The 13,567-nt window shown below is 35.6% G+C and overlaps 1 protein-coding gene and 1 long non-coding RNA gene across 2 annotated transcripts in view; both read left to right on the top strand.

Annotated features, from left to right (window-relative positions):
* The first annotated feature begins 2,369 nt into the window (after positions 1 to 2,369).
* LOC104591967 (Nucleotide-diphospho-sugar transferase family protein) overlaps positions 2,370 to 13,567 on the top strand; it is a 30,210-nt gene continuing 19,012 nt past the window's right edge. Inside the window, exons 1-3 of the mRNA XM_088903067.1 lie at positions 2,370 to 3,035; positions 4,558 to 4,606; positions 8,103 to 8,561. Of these exons, the coding sequence (XP_088759193.1) occupies positions 2,634 to 3,035; positions 4,558 to 4,606; positions 8,103 to 8,561 (910 nt within the window). The 5' untranslated portion in view covers positions 2,370 to 2,633. The remainder of the gene's footprint in view (positions 3,036 to 4,557; positions 4,607 to 8,102; positions 8,562 to 13,567) is intronic.
* On the top strand, positions 8,910 to 12,929 carry LOC148792005 (uncharacterized). The gene is made up of 2 exons (XR_016085624.1): positions 8,910 to 10,083; positions 10,194 to 12,929. It is a non-coding gene; the product is annotated as an uncharacterized LOC148792005 (long non-coding RNA).

The following is a 13,567-nucleotide window of genomic DNA, read 5'->3' as shown; positions in this document are numbered from 1 at the left end:
AAAGGTCTGCCAATAGGAAACATCACTTCTTCGAAAAATCATATTAATGATATTTATGATAGTGCAACTCAACATACGCCCATAAAAGCATAAGTAAGACTAAGTCAATGTCAGACTGTAACACCCTAGATTGTGATTAATACCACCTGATTTATTGCCTCTTTTATGATACCAACTGATTGGCGTTGAAATTTACCATCATAAGTCACAGAACAAGGAATTGAGAATTTACTATAATTTTAACTCAAAATCAATGCCTAGACTAGGCTGCTATAGAAAAGAGATCACTCTTGGCCGTTGTTGTTCTAACTATTTAATATGGTTGCAATAGGCCACTACCAACACCACTTGTCAAGTTTTCAATTGAACACTGTTAAATAAAAAATATTGGATGTAGTGTGTATAGTGTAAAAGTGATGTCCGTTATGCATGACGTTATATGCGAGTTCACATCAGCCCCCACAAGGGGGTGTCCCACAACACATTCTAGTCTTGTATTGGAAACATATCCAGATAATAAATACAAGAAATAATGAAACATCATCGGGAGATATTCCTAATACATGGCTGGGATGTGCTATGGGACGTTATGAGACACCCCTTGTGGGGGGTTGATGTGATCTCATTATATGCATATAGGTGGGTCCAGATTAGTTGGACTTTAAGTCTGTTTAACCGAGAATATAAGCCATGCAATCAGTCCAATATATCGCTTTGTGTGTGGGTTGCATGGGATGTGTTATTATTGGTTAAACAGCCCCTAACACAAATATCCAATGCAATTAACCTAGATTCCATATAGATAGCTGGTTTGGGTACTAACCAAGTTGAAACAAGCAAAACTGATCCTGAGCATATTGGAGAATGAATATCAAGGGGAAATTGGAGGGCTTTCTTTATTATATTATATTTTTAATTATTTGATTGGATTAGGAACAACTAGCTGTTTGACCTGTTTAAGCCAATTTTTAAAATATTGATTTTATTTGTTGATTGAAGTAAATAATATTTAATTTGAAAAACAAATTATTTGATTAATTAACTTAAAAATTAACTATCTTTTTAAACAAAGCAGATTATTTGGCCTAATAATATAATTAATCACTGAATATCTCTATTTTAATATAATTATTTTTTATCAATGATCATAATTTAATGTAAATATATTTAGTGTATTTAGAATTATAGTTAAATTGAAATAGATATAAATTAGGTTAATGAATTCAATGGAGTAATGGAGAGAATTAGTGCCACGAGTTACTGAAGGAGGAAGTGAGTGAGAGAGAGAGAGAGAGAGAGTTAATGGTGAGTATATTTGTTAATGGGCTGGAGTGGCCCGGGTTTTGGGCTGGGCTTGCCTCTTTATAAGTAAAAAGGACCAACCCCAAGCTCGATCCTGACCCTATATTGTCTTACACATATAGACAGATTGCTTCCAAGATTTGAACTTTAACCACATGTTGCAATGGAGTAACCTAATCGTTACACCAGAGCCTACCATCTCCTTGGCCATATATACATACTTACATATTTTGGGTAGGGGTGGTTATCAAAAATTGAAAAACATAATGGAATTGGCAAAACTGAAATAAAAGTGATGGTTAATTGAACGGATCAGGACCAATGTATGTATGTATGTATGTATATATATATATGTATGTTATATATATTTTTTACACATACACACACATATACATATATATATATATATATTGTAAATAAATTACATACATTATATATTTATAATATATATTATATTATTTATATTTATAATATAATATATTATGTGTATTTATATTATATATTTATAATATATAAAAATATATTATAATTTTCAAAATCCAATTAATTTCGATTCACAATTTTTCAAAAAACTGATAATACCGATTTGATTTAAAAAATAAGCCCATACTGATTAATCAAATCACAACCACCCCTAATTTTATTCAATTTAAAAAATATACCTAATTAACCGAACCATAAACACCCCTAATTTTGGAGAGAGCTTAGATTAGACCAAGATTAACCATACACTAGTTAAAAGCTCAACAACATTGGGCCTACGTAACCAAAATGCAGTTTCCACGGTCCCGGCTAGCTCAACCAAATGACCAATCAATTATAACATACTAAATTTGTAGGGGAATTTGAAAATAAATCAGAATGTGTAGGTATTAAATAATCCATATGTATATTTTGCCTTTGGTTGTGAGTCAGATTATTATAAAATCAAGTCTAAATAGGCAAATACCATATCTTTAATACTTGCACCTGCACTTTTATTAATAAACGAGAAATAAATAAATAGTTAAAATGAAAAAAGAGGATTCTGTAACCTTATAGGTATTGACTATTGGCTATGTTTAGGGGAGAAAATGAATTTTGCCCTAAAAAGAGTAAAAAACGAATCCCTCCTGCCTCCTGGCCTCCTCCCCTGTCTGTTCTGTACACTGTAATCTGTATTGGCTTTCTCTCCCTATTTCTCCCCTCCCACCCAAATCCCCTCTACCCTCCCTAATTCGTCTATTTGTTCCCGCCTCTCTACTCCATATCATATCCACCATCCTTCCAAATTCCCGTTAGAAGATCAAAAGCTCCCCCTTACTTGCGAAGAGAAACAGGAGATATTACAAATGGATGCTCTTCAACAACTTCACAGATTCATGAGACCAGCAACGGCGGGAGCAGCTCCACCACTGCCACCACAACCACCAATTGCAGATTCTCAACTGAGACCACCACCACCTCAGGGGCCCTGGTACTCCGGCCAGTTTCAGTATCAACCTTCGCAGACTCCTCCGCTGCACCCTCATCAGCAACATCAACAACAGGTGCCGCAGTGGCCCCTTCATTCCGATCATCAGCAAATTTATCCTACGCCTCACCACAATTCCGTTCCGCCGTATCCCGGGCACCCTCACCACAACCAGTACCCTACCCCTTCTCGACCACCGCACGTGCCTCCTCCCCCTCCTCTTCACCACCATCCTCAACCTTCTCCTCGGTTTCCTGAAGCTTATGTTCAGTCCAATCAGGTAGACAATTCACACACACCCTTTTTATTCTGCTACGAATCAGGGTTAGCAGTTTTCCGTTAAGCCGGCCTTTTAGTTACTAGACTATCTTTGTTCGTTTCTCTGAATATTGTTATCTGGCTCATGGAAAGTGAAAGAATGGAGTGCCAAATTGCATGCGTACTTCCAGTGTTGTGTTGTTTGACGCATTTTATTTACTTGGTTGGGGGCGCGAGGCGTTCCCTGTGATTTCCCTTATTTGTTTACGTGAGTTGAGGAACGTTGGGCTCTCTGTTACGATTAGTGGTGGGGCAATTAGTTTTTCCTTCTGTCCTTTTTATTGCTAAGATGCAATAGAAAAGGTTATGGTTCTTTAACCACCTCTTGACGAACTGTTGGATTTAGAATTTTATACTTTCTTCTTCCTCCCCCCTCTATTGATGCTGTAATGTTATCATGTCTTGCTAACTTGTTCCAAACTCGTTACTGTTAAATTTCATTCATGAAGGGTATAAAACGTCCTGTGATGGTTTAAACGTCCCTTTCTGGCCTCAGTTCATCACTTCCTCGAAATTTTGACTGCGAATAGGACTGACTTGATAGATCACTTTCTCATGTTTAAGGCATTAGTAGAAAAGATAAGAACTCAAAAAGCTGATAAATTGTGATTTATGGGGAAACTGGATCAAACTTGAATTAGAAGCTCACTTTCCATAATATAAATCATGCAAAACTCCGAGGACTTTCTTTTTGCCTGCTTTGTAGAAGATGTTTTGTCCCATGAAAATTATGACATTCTATGCAAAGAGACAGATAATCTCTGGATAATTATAAATCAATTATTATTATTTTTTTTTCTGGCCATTAGGGGTCCATCAAGCATGTAATCAACATAGATAAGTTGCATTTAACTTGAAGAGGGCCAAGCGAAAAGAAGCCCAAAAATTTAAATCCCTGATAAGGCACTTGTACTTGGTTGCCTCTTTTTCTGATTTGCAATTTGAAGGTTGGGATTGTTTCATTCTGCTCAAATCACCTTCTGTTAATTTTCTTTTCTTTAAGGTTCATAATGAATGTGTAGTAATGGTGTTGAATCAAGTTCTTTATTTCCTTTGTTGTATCCATAAAGTTATATGCATAATCAAATTTTCTTGATAAGTTATATACATAATCAATTTCATAAGGCATCATTATATTTTTCTGAGTGGCCCATATCCGCTCACTTCTTTGGTACAAGCATCAGTAATACTATGATTTTATATATTTCATATTCTTCTGAAAGTCTCCTCATGTCTGCAAGTCATTTAGATACACAAATATTAAAATTTATGTAAAATATCATTCGATTTTCTGGAGCGTGGATTACATATCTCTCATATGTTACCCCATATTCCTTTTCTTGTCTTGGAAGGCTTCCTCTAAGTAGTGATTTTGGGTTCTTTTTTATTGGATTACTATATCACAAAGTTGATGCAGAATGAGGTTTATTAATTTTATTCTTTCATGTATTTACATATTTTCTTCTATTCATAAATGCTTGTAGACATGGGGAAATCCAAATTGGCCTCATTATCAAGGTCGGGAATATCCAGGTTAGTAATAATTTGTGTCTTGTTCTGTGCTTTGCTTTACTTATGCTAATGTTTTCCCCATTTCCATGCCTTGTACTAATCACCAGTTAATTAGCTTTTACTTTCAGTCCATCTTCACCTATCAAATTCTTAATGTATGTTTTGTTATCAAAGGAATAACTTTTATGCATAGATAGTTCTTTTGTTCTTTATGTACAGCGCGAGGGGAAGAAATTAGGTGATTTTTGCTGTTATTATAATACCTGGAGTTCCTTAACTGAAGGCAAATTACCTGTAATATCTGACTAAGGTGCTTTTGCTTGAAGGCTAAGCTCATGATCCTACTTGCTGGAGCCCGGAGATCGTCTTTTTCCCTTGTCTTCTCTTTGTCAAATAGGTGGAAACACTGACTATAGTTAGGGCTTAGGAGGAAGAAGGGAAGGCTTTCATTTGACCATGGGACTAGAATAATGACATGCTTGTTATTGGGTGGCATAGCTTGGCATTTATCGATTGTAATTCCATATCATTATCTCATCTGCACCAGACTGATAATAAATTGCATTATCTGCAAATGTGTTGTGTAGTAAATGCTAGAAAGGTTACCAAGAGTGAAGTAGAAAGCACTAGCAGTTGGATTTAAAATCAATTTAATGGTGAGAGTAAAGAACCTTCAGGGTATTCAAGGTCTTCAGCTCAGTGTGCAAATATGTGGATGGGAGTCCTGTATCCCGCCATTCGGACACATGGAACCCACAAACTATATAGTTGTGCTGCCCATGATGTTGATCAATATGGCCTTTTTTATTGGAGTGTGTTTATAAAAAAGGAATAATTTGAGTATGTTCTTTGAATTTGAATTTCTTGTTCAACAAGAAAAATAGAAAGAGTTGTTCATGAGTTCAGAGTTAAGTGGTCCTAGTGGAGGTCATGGTTTCTAGTATTTAATGCTCTTAGTGTTTTGAATTACCCCTTTGCATCTCTTTCCTAGGATTTATAACCTTTCTTTGCATAAAAAACAAATCCATTTCTGATGTGGCAACCTTATTAATAGAAATATTTCTTGGAACCTGGTATATGAGTTTCAAGATGTGAAGACAGATGGATGGTTGGTTAAAGGCGATAGAACATTATTGCTAGTGTGTCACTTAGAAGACTACAGAGGACAATCAATTGGCAAACTCCCTGAGGCTTGCAGGCTAAAATGTAGTTTTGATGGGTGCTGTTTAGGCAACCCTGGTGGGTGGTAAAGGGTGGCAGCAACTTGATGAGCTTTTCAGGGGCTGTTGGCTTTGGCAACTCTTTGAGAGCAGAGATGCTGGCTTTAATCCAAGGTCACAAGATGATGGCACAACAAAATTTGAGAAATGTACAAATAGAAGGTGATTGCCAAGTTGTTATTTCTTGGCTTTTTTCAGGAGTCACCCTGGAGGTTTAGAAATTTGGTTAGGGAAGCCAAATCCATTTGAAGCAGCTTGACTGCTCATTTTAGTGGATCCCTATATCGGCTAACACCCTAACTGATAGCTTGACTGGAGCTGGAGTATCTGTACAAGGGTGTTTATGGGGAATGTTGAAAAGATTTCAAACATAAAAATGGTTTAAATCTGGGGATATTGTTTGTATATGATAAAATTTTTTGGGGTAAAATAACCACTCAGTATCTGTTTTTCATCATTCAGCAATTAAGTAGGTTTTGAGTTACTGAAATGCTGAATGCCACATTTTTAAAATTGGAATCTTTTCAGATTCAGCTTTCAGCTAATATTTCAGCAGTTACCAAGTGCCAACTTGGAGTTACTTAAGGGGTGATAAGTAACTTCCTAGATACTTTCACCCATTTAGAATTTAGAAATTACTTGAGAGGTAACTTAATAATCCTAGGCTTAACACTTTTACCTCCTCAAAGATTACTTCACAGACACTTCATCACCTCCATTGTCACATCAGATAACTGATGACCTTCATTGTCACATTATGACAACTTGTAACTTTAATTGTTACATAATGGTAACTCATCATAAATCAAAATTATAGAATTCCCCCAGCAAAAGAAAACTTACTATAGCATGACTGAAAACAAAATGACCAAACTGCCTCTATTTCTTGAGAAACTTGAAGTTGCAGCACACTATTAGTGACACAATGGACAACGAGAACTTACAGACTTCTATCATAACCACATGGGTCCCCAAATTAAACTTCTATCATATCTGGTCTTCTGTCTCCAAGAAATCTTCTTTCCTTTTCTATGGTTTTACATCAGGAAGGCATGTTACCTGGAACAACCAATTGTCATTTAGACAACTTGATGAAGTGAATAACAGCTTAGATGAAAACTCACAATGGAGAAGCAGGTGAGACACCATTCATCATGTTTGCAATGTAAAGAGCATAGGTTTTCTGGGTCCCTTGTGCAGTCAAGTGATCAATGATGAGGATTTCATTTTAGACTTTTTAGTACATTGTCCACATGAGAAAGGGATATTTGGATGGAACACTTTGAGTCCAAGTCCAACTCCATAGAGAGGATGACACACCTCCATGACAGTGGGGGTAGTTAGAAGGACTTAAGCACTAGGATTATGTTTCCTAGTCCCATTATCCTTCTTGTATGGGGAATTTTAACCTGTTGATTATAAGACAAGAGATATGGTACAAAATTGGCCTTCTGACAAATGACATGCCTCCTAAACGTTGGGTTTCACACCACTTCATTACTCACCATTAGGGGTGTCAATGGACCAGTTTTGGGTTGGACCCTGTCCAAATTAAAATCAATTTGGATGAATTGGATGAACCAATAAGACATATTGAATTGGACCAGTCCAGACTTATGGTTCAAAGTATTTATTGGATTGGATTGGATTGGACCTGGTCCATCCATAATAGATTTATATTGGAGTGGGTCGGGTTGAACCAATATCTGGTCCATTAAGAATATAAGTGTCAATGGACCAGGTTTGGGTTGGGATCAATCTAAATTAAAACCAATTTGAACAGATTGGACAGTCCAGACATTGAAATGGACTGGTCCAAAATGGTCCAAAGTATTCATTGGATTGGATTGGACCTGATCCATTTGTAATGGACTCATAATGGACTGGATCGGATTGGACCAAATCTGGTCCAATTGACACCCCTACACCATCCCCAGGCACTCTTGGATTCTTGCCCCCAAAAACTGCATTAAAAAGGAGGAAAAGCCTTAATGAATAGCCTACCATGACATCTATCTTTCTGCATCCCTTCTTCCCACCTCTAAAAATTTAAAATAAAAAGATATTGCTCTTCAAGTTGGAGAATTATTTCATGGTGCCACAACAAACACCATACTGGAAAGGTTCCAACTTCCAATGTCAAGAAGAGAATCCCATCCAAGTCAGCAATACTATTATTATTGTTAGTGCTACTGATATTCCTAGTACCGTTATTTTTCTTTTTTGACTTTCATTTTTCTCTGCAAATATTAGTAGTAATCCATAGAGTTGATTTTCTCATGAGCTTTGTGATGCAGATAGAAACATTTCTCACAACAATGAGGAAGATTGGGCCGCCAGGGCCAGGGCATGGGCAGCAGCCAAGGCAGCAATGGAGAATCCACAACCTCCGTCGCAACTTCCTCCAGTTGGCAGACCAGAAGACCCCAGTAATGTGTATCACGATCCGTATCATCAAACTGTTGATGCTCATTACACTGATACTCAACAACCATCACTTATGGCATCAAGCCAGCAACAGTTCCCAGTTTCTGCCACAAACCTCCATATGCCACCAGTAAGCCATATCCAGGAGTCCTCATCCTTCAGCTCTGGACAGTCTTCTTCTTATGTGTCAGATGGGCATATACCATACGTTGCTAGAGATGGTGCTTTGGTTGAGGATTCAGGTCCTGTATTTCCTCATCTAGGAAGTGTTCCTACTATCTCATCAGTTTACCAGCAGGAGGTACCTTCTAGTTATTCTTCTGTTTCAGGTAATGCTTCATGTAGCATTCTGAATTTGCATGTGACACTTTTGTTCAAAAACTTGGTTTTGTTTTGTAGTTGTGTTTGTGAATTATATAAAAAGTAATACCGATATTTTCCTTGTCTGATTCTTGACAAATCTAGTAGATGGTTGGTGTCCTCTGTAGATCTATTGTCAAGATTCAACCTTGTTTTATCCATAATTTTCAGATTTTTTGCACTGACATTGATGTTCAATTGGAGGTGTGTAGGTTCTACATTGTTCTATCATCTCAATAGCCACTCGTTTTAACTCAAAGTATCCTTGCAGGGTTGCTCATCCAATGTAACCATAGCATGAAAGAGTTGAGGTAGGGATGCAACTTAGGCTTGGGTTCATGTCAGCCCTGGACTGAACCAATGTATTAAAATCTCAACACTAATCCTAATAAAACTCGATCTTTGACCTGAGGTTCCCAACCCTAACCCAACCTGACTCTATTATTTGGTTGGTATTTTACAACCGTAACCCTAATCCAATCTTCAATCAACTGTACTAGTAAAATCTTGTTTTTGCATTTCATTGATGGTTCTAAGAACATATAGTGAGAGGATATGATCATATGAACTAACTTCTTGCTCTTAATTTTTTTTCTATCCACCAAAAATAAATGTAATAAGAAATTTCTTTTTTCTGGATAGTAATTTGTTGTATTAATGTCAAAAGTTAAAAAGAGTGTACAACAAGAAGTTATACAATGGGGAAAACCACACATGCATTAAAGAGAATTGTAAGAAGAAAGATCATAGTTCTAGTTCCATGAACTCCTCTGGGATCAGCAGTGTTTTAAAAGTGCAAGGCACAAAAAAAGTGCAAGGGCCAATTTGCGCCTGAGGCACAAGGCGCAAGGCGAGGTGCGTGCCTTTTTAAGAAAGGCGCAAAATTACAAAAAAAAAGCTAAAAAAAGTCAGAAAATTCCAAAAAAATGCCAAAAAAATTTAAAAAATATTAAACATAATGTTAATAAAAATATAAACTTAAGTTTTAAAATAAATGATTTAAAAAACCTATTATCTAAAATTAAAATACATAAACGTAACATGTAAAGTGCATTCAAATGAAAATTTAAAAATAAAAGCCAACATATAAAGCATTTTCAAGCATGTAAAATCCACAATCTCTTTTTTTTTTCTTTCCTTAATTGCATTGCTCCAAGTAGTTAATGTGATGTAAAGCATATTGCGTTCTTGATTCTATGAGTCACCTTTGTAGCACGCCCCTCAAGGCAAGCCTGAACAAGTCTATGTTAGGGTCTAAAATTCTTATTTCTCACATAAAAAATAATGATTTTACAACTTTGATTGCCTTTTAAGAAGATATTTTATTGCAATGAATGAATGAACAACATAAGCAAATAAGGGGTTCTTGGAGCCGTTAAACTAAAAAAAAGCAAAAAGCGCAAAATTTTAAAAAGGCGCACGCCTGGGCTGAGGCGCATGCCTAGGCGCACCAGGTGTGTGCCTTTTGAAAGAGGTGCGCCTAGGACTTGGGTGAGGCGCATACCCCAAAATGCACCTCGCCTGTGCGCCTAGGCACGCCTGAGGCGCGCCTTTTAAATCACTGGGGATCAATGATTTAAAAGGCGTGCCTAGGTGCATAGGCGAGGTGCATTTTAGGGTAGGCGCCTTGCCCAGGTCCTAGGCACAACCCATTCAAAAGGCGTACGCTTGGTGTGCCTTGCGCCTTAGCCCAGGCATGTGCCTTTTGAGAATTTGACGCTTTTTCCTTTTTTGAGTCTAGCAGGTGGGCTGGGGGCTCCGCCCTCGGACCCCGTGCCATGCTCCTTGAGGGTAATGCTGTCCATTCATTCATCCTAATAAAAGAATTAGGAATGTAATATGTCACATTAGCTACTTGATGAGATTGTGGGTTTTATATGCTTGAAAATGTTTTATATGTTTGATTTCATTTTTAAATTTTCATTTGAATATGCTTTACATATTATGTTTATGTATTTTAATTTTTGATAATAGGTTTTTTAAAACATTTATTTTATATTTTTATTAATATTATGTTTTATAATTTTTTGATTTTTTTGGCATTTTTTGACATTTTTTATTTTTTAGCTCTATTTATTTATTTAATTTTTTTTTAAGTTGTGCGCCTTGCCTCAAAAAGGCGCGCACCTCGCCTTGCGCCTTTCGCTTTTAAAACACCGTCTGGGATGGAGCCCCACTAGTGCAAGGATTTGATCATCATAACATGCACTCTCATCTAGCAACACAATAAAAAACTCAAGATCAAAGGATAAACACAATGTTGGAGTCTCAAATCTTTTGTCATCAATTTTGAAAAGTAAAATGAGCTTTATCAGCAGTTCTTTTTGAGCCATAAAGCTATTCTTTAATGGCACTTTAAATTTATTATGACATTCTAAGGTTGTGACATTGCATAATTGCATCCTTATTCAAATATTTCTTTGTTACTGACAGAAGGGGTAGTAAGTTGTATTTCCTTGCATAATATAAATAGGTCATAAGCGGTGTTGTCAAGATCTTATGATTTATGATATGATTCACAATTTGGATCATGAAACCCAAGGGTTTCGATTCGAATCTTATATCTGAATACTTTTTTGCAAAAATTTTACGATTTTTGTTTGTATCATATGATTTGATTCATAAATCTTACAGTTTATATGTTTTCTGCAATTTACTGCAATTCAAAGCAATTCAATTAAGAATTAGTACTCTACTTTGGCATTTTGTTTTGTTTATATTTATTTTTGCCAAGGGTGATTTGTTTTAAGGACCTTACTAGGAATTGATTTATTTATTTTATTTAAGACCATATATTGAGTTTATTTTCCATAATATGCAGGATAAGGAGCCATTGTGTGTGTATTATTTGACTTTCACGTCAAAGTTGATTATATCATCTTAGACTTATATTGTATAAGTGGCAAATTCTATTGTTTTAGGTACATATATGGTAGATATGGATTAAAAATAGGGATTTCTATATACATTTAGCCTTTTAGCATATCTGTCTTTAATGTTTTGACAAGTTTGTAAAAATAGAAATGATCTTATGAATTATGACACAATTATGATTTTCAGAACACTAGTCATAGGGTTGCCCTTGGGTTTATGCTCCATTGTTGTCAACTTGGTTTTTGTCATGTGAATCTTATTGTTTCTTAATCAGATTTAGTGGTGTGTAATATACATGTGTAATTTCAATTAGTTTCCTTTTTTATCAAGTACAATTCATAGTTGTCAAGGCATTGCCTAGGCGCCTCGCCCAAACGCCTTGACTTTTAGCAACTAGGCGGCCGCCTAGGCGACAAAAATGACAAGGCGGGCGCCTTTTATAATATCATTTATATTGATGTATGTGTTAATACATTTTATTATATGCTATATATATCAATTATACTTTGTTTTAATGTTTTACTATTGAAATTTAAAAGATCAAAGGGTTTTGAGAAGAGAAAAAGAAAGAAAGAATAGAATAATAAAGTTCTTTTTGCCTATTCTTTCTCTCTAATTAAATAAAACAAAAACTCCATCCTTGTTTTTTTTTTCTATTTTACTTTCCATCTTGAATATTTATCATATAAAGTTAATAACCTTCTTTAGCTGCTAATTAATATGAATTTGCTCTATTAAATACTTATTATTGTAGTATTATTTTTGAAAATAATGAAATTAATATATGTAAAAGATTTTTATCTTTTAGATGTGATGATTTGCCACATTTTTAGAGGAAATTTAATGTTCTTAATAAAGAGAATGCTATTTTTTCAATTAACATATATGCTGAATGGTATATAAAACTAGGAAACTAGCCAAAAGTCAGTTTTTTATATTATAAATACAATGCCTATTATGTAGCTGTGCTTTGTCCCTGAGTGATGTCTTTTTTATCAAGTACCCTGCTAATCTGAGAGATGTCTTTTTTTTTTCATGACTTGTTCCCCTGAGTGATGTCTTTTTCTTTGTATTTTGTACTCCTTTTTTTTAATGTTATATTAGTTGTTTGCCTTTTTTTTTTCTGGTTGAATGAAAAATTTGTTCTGTTGGCTGCAGTTTCCTGGAAAATTGTGTCATTTTCCCCAGAACACCACCTAGGCCAAGAAAGAAAGATACATTATGGAAATAATTGTCTATAAGTTGTTAATCTTTGGACTTCTTTATTTATTATTCTTGCATTTGCTTTTCTCTTAGATGGACCTCGTGGGGTGATGTTCTTTTCTTTGCACTTGACAATTCCTTTTTTCCTTGTAAAAATATAATTCATTTTTTTAATTCATTAAGGACCTATCTATTTGAATTTTTGTTTCATGAGTAATGTAATCAACCTAAAATTAATCTTGTAAACAAAGGGAAATAAAGGAGAAAGAATCCAGCAGCAGGGAACAGCATATAAGATAGAGAGAATAGAAAGAAAGAAGAAGAGTGGGGTTTGACTCGATAGAGACATCTTCTAACTGCCACACTCTTATATTAATATTACAATAAAAGATGGGATTACAATACTGCCCTTAAATTAAAGAAAGACAAACCTGCTCCCAAGCACTTCTAGCATACCTAAATATTTGGATGACAATACAATAAGTTGCATGTTGATCCCTGTACCATGCTGAATCAGTCTTCTCAGAATTATAGCCTATTTGGCTATGCCAAGAAAGGAGTTTAAGGTGGTCAAGTGGACTCTCTTTTGAGAGGATGGCAAACAATAACAAACTTTGTCACTAGGAAAAGCTAATTGCTGCTTTTTGGATGGCTCTGGAGGAGGGTAGGACAAAGTTAAATTTTTGATGGGGGCTGCATTAATAATCCTGGAGCCTGGAGCTTCAGAAAAGGGGGTGGACGAGTGAGAGATAATAACAAGGGCCATCACCCAATAATCGTCGTGTCATGGGTCTTGAGAGCATTAGACTGTATATGAACCTAACCTTTGGCACTAAGTGGCCACTCTCTGACTTAAACCGCATTCTCTTGCTTGCTAGCCTGAGATTTCATCATTGCA

The sequence above is a fragment of the Nelumbo nucifera genome, chromosome 4 (genome assembly GCF_055504915.1).
Source record: "Nelumbo nucifera cultivar China Antique chromosome 4, China Antique-T2T, whole genome shotgun sequence".
NCBI lineage: Eukaryota > Viridiplantae > Streptophyta > Magnoliopsida > Proteales > Nelumbonaceae > Nelumbo > Nelumbo nucifera.
The sequence above is the reverse complement of the archived record's forward strand: the minus strand, read 5'-3'. Positions and strand labels throughout refer to the sequence as shown.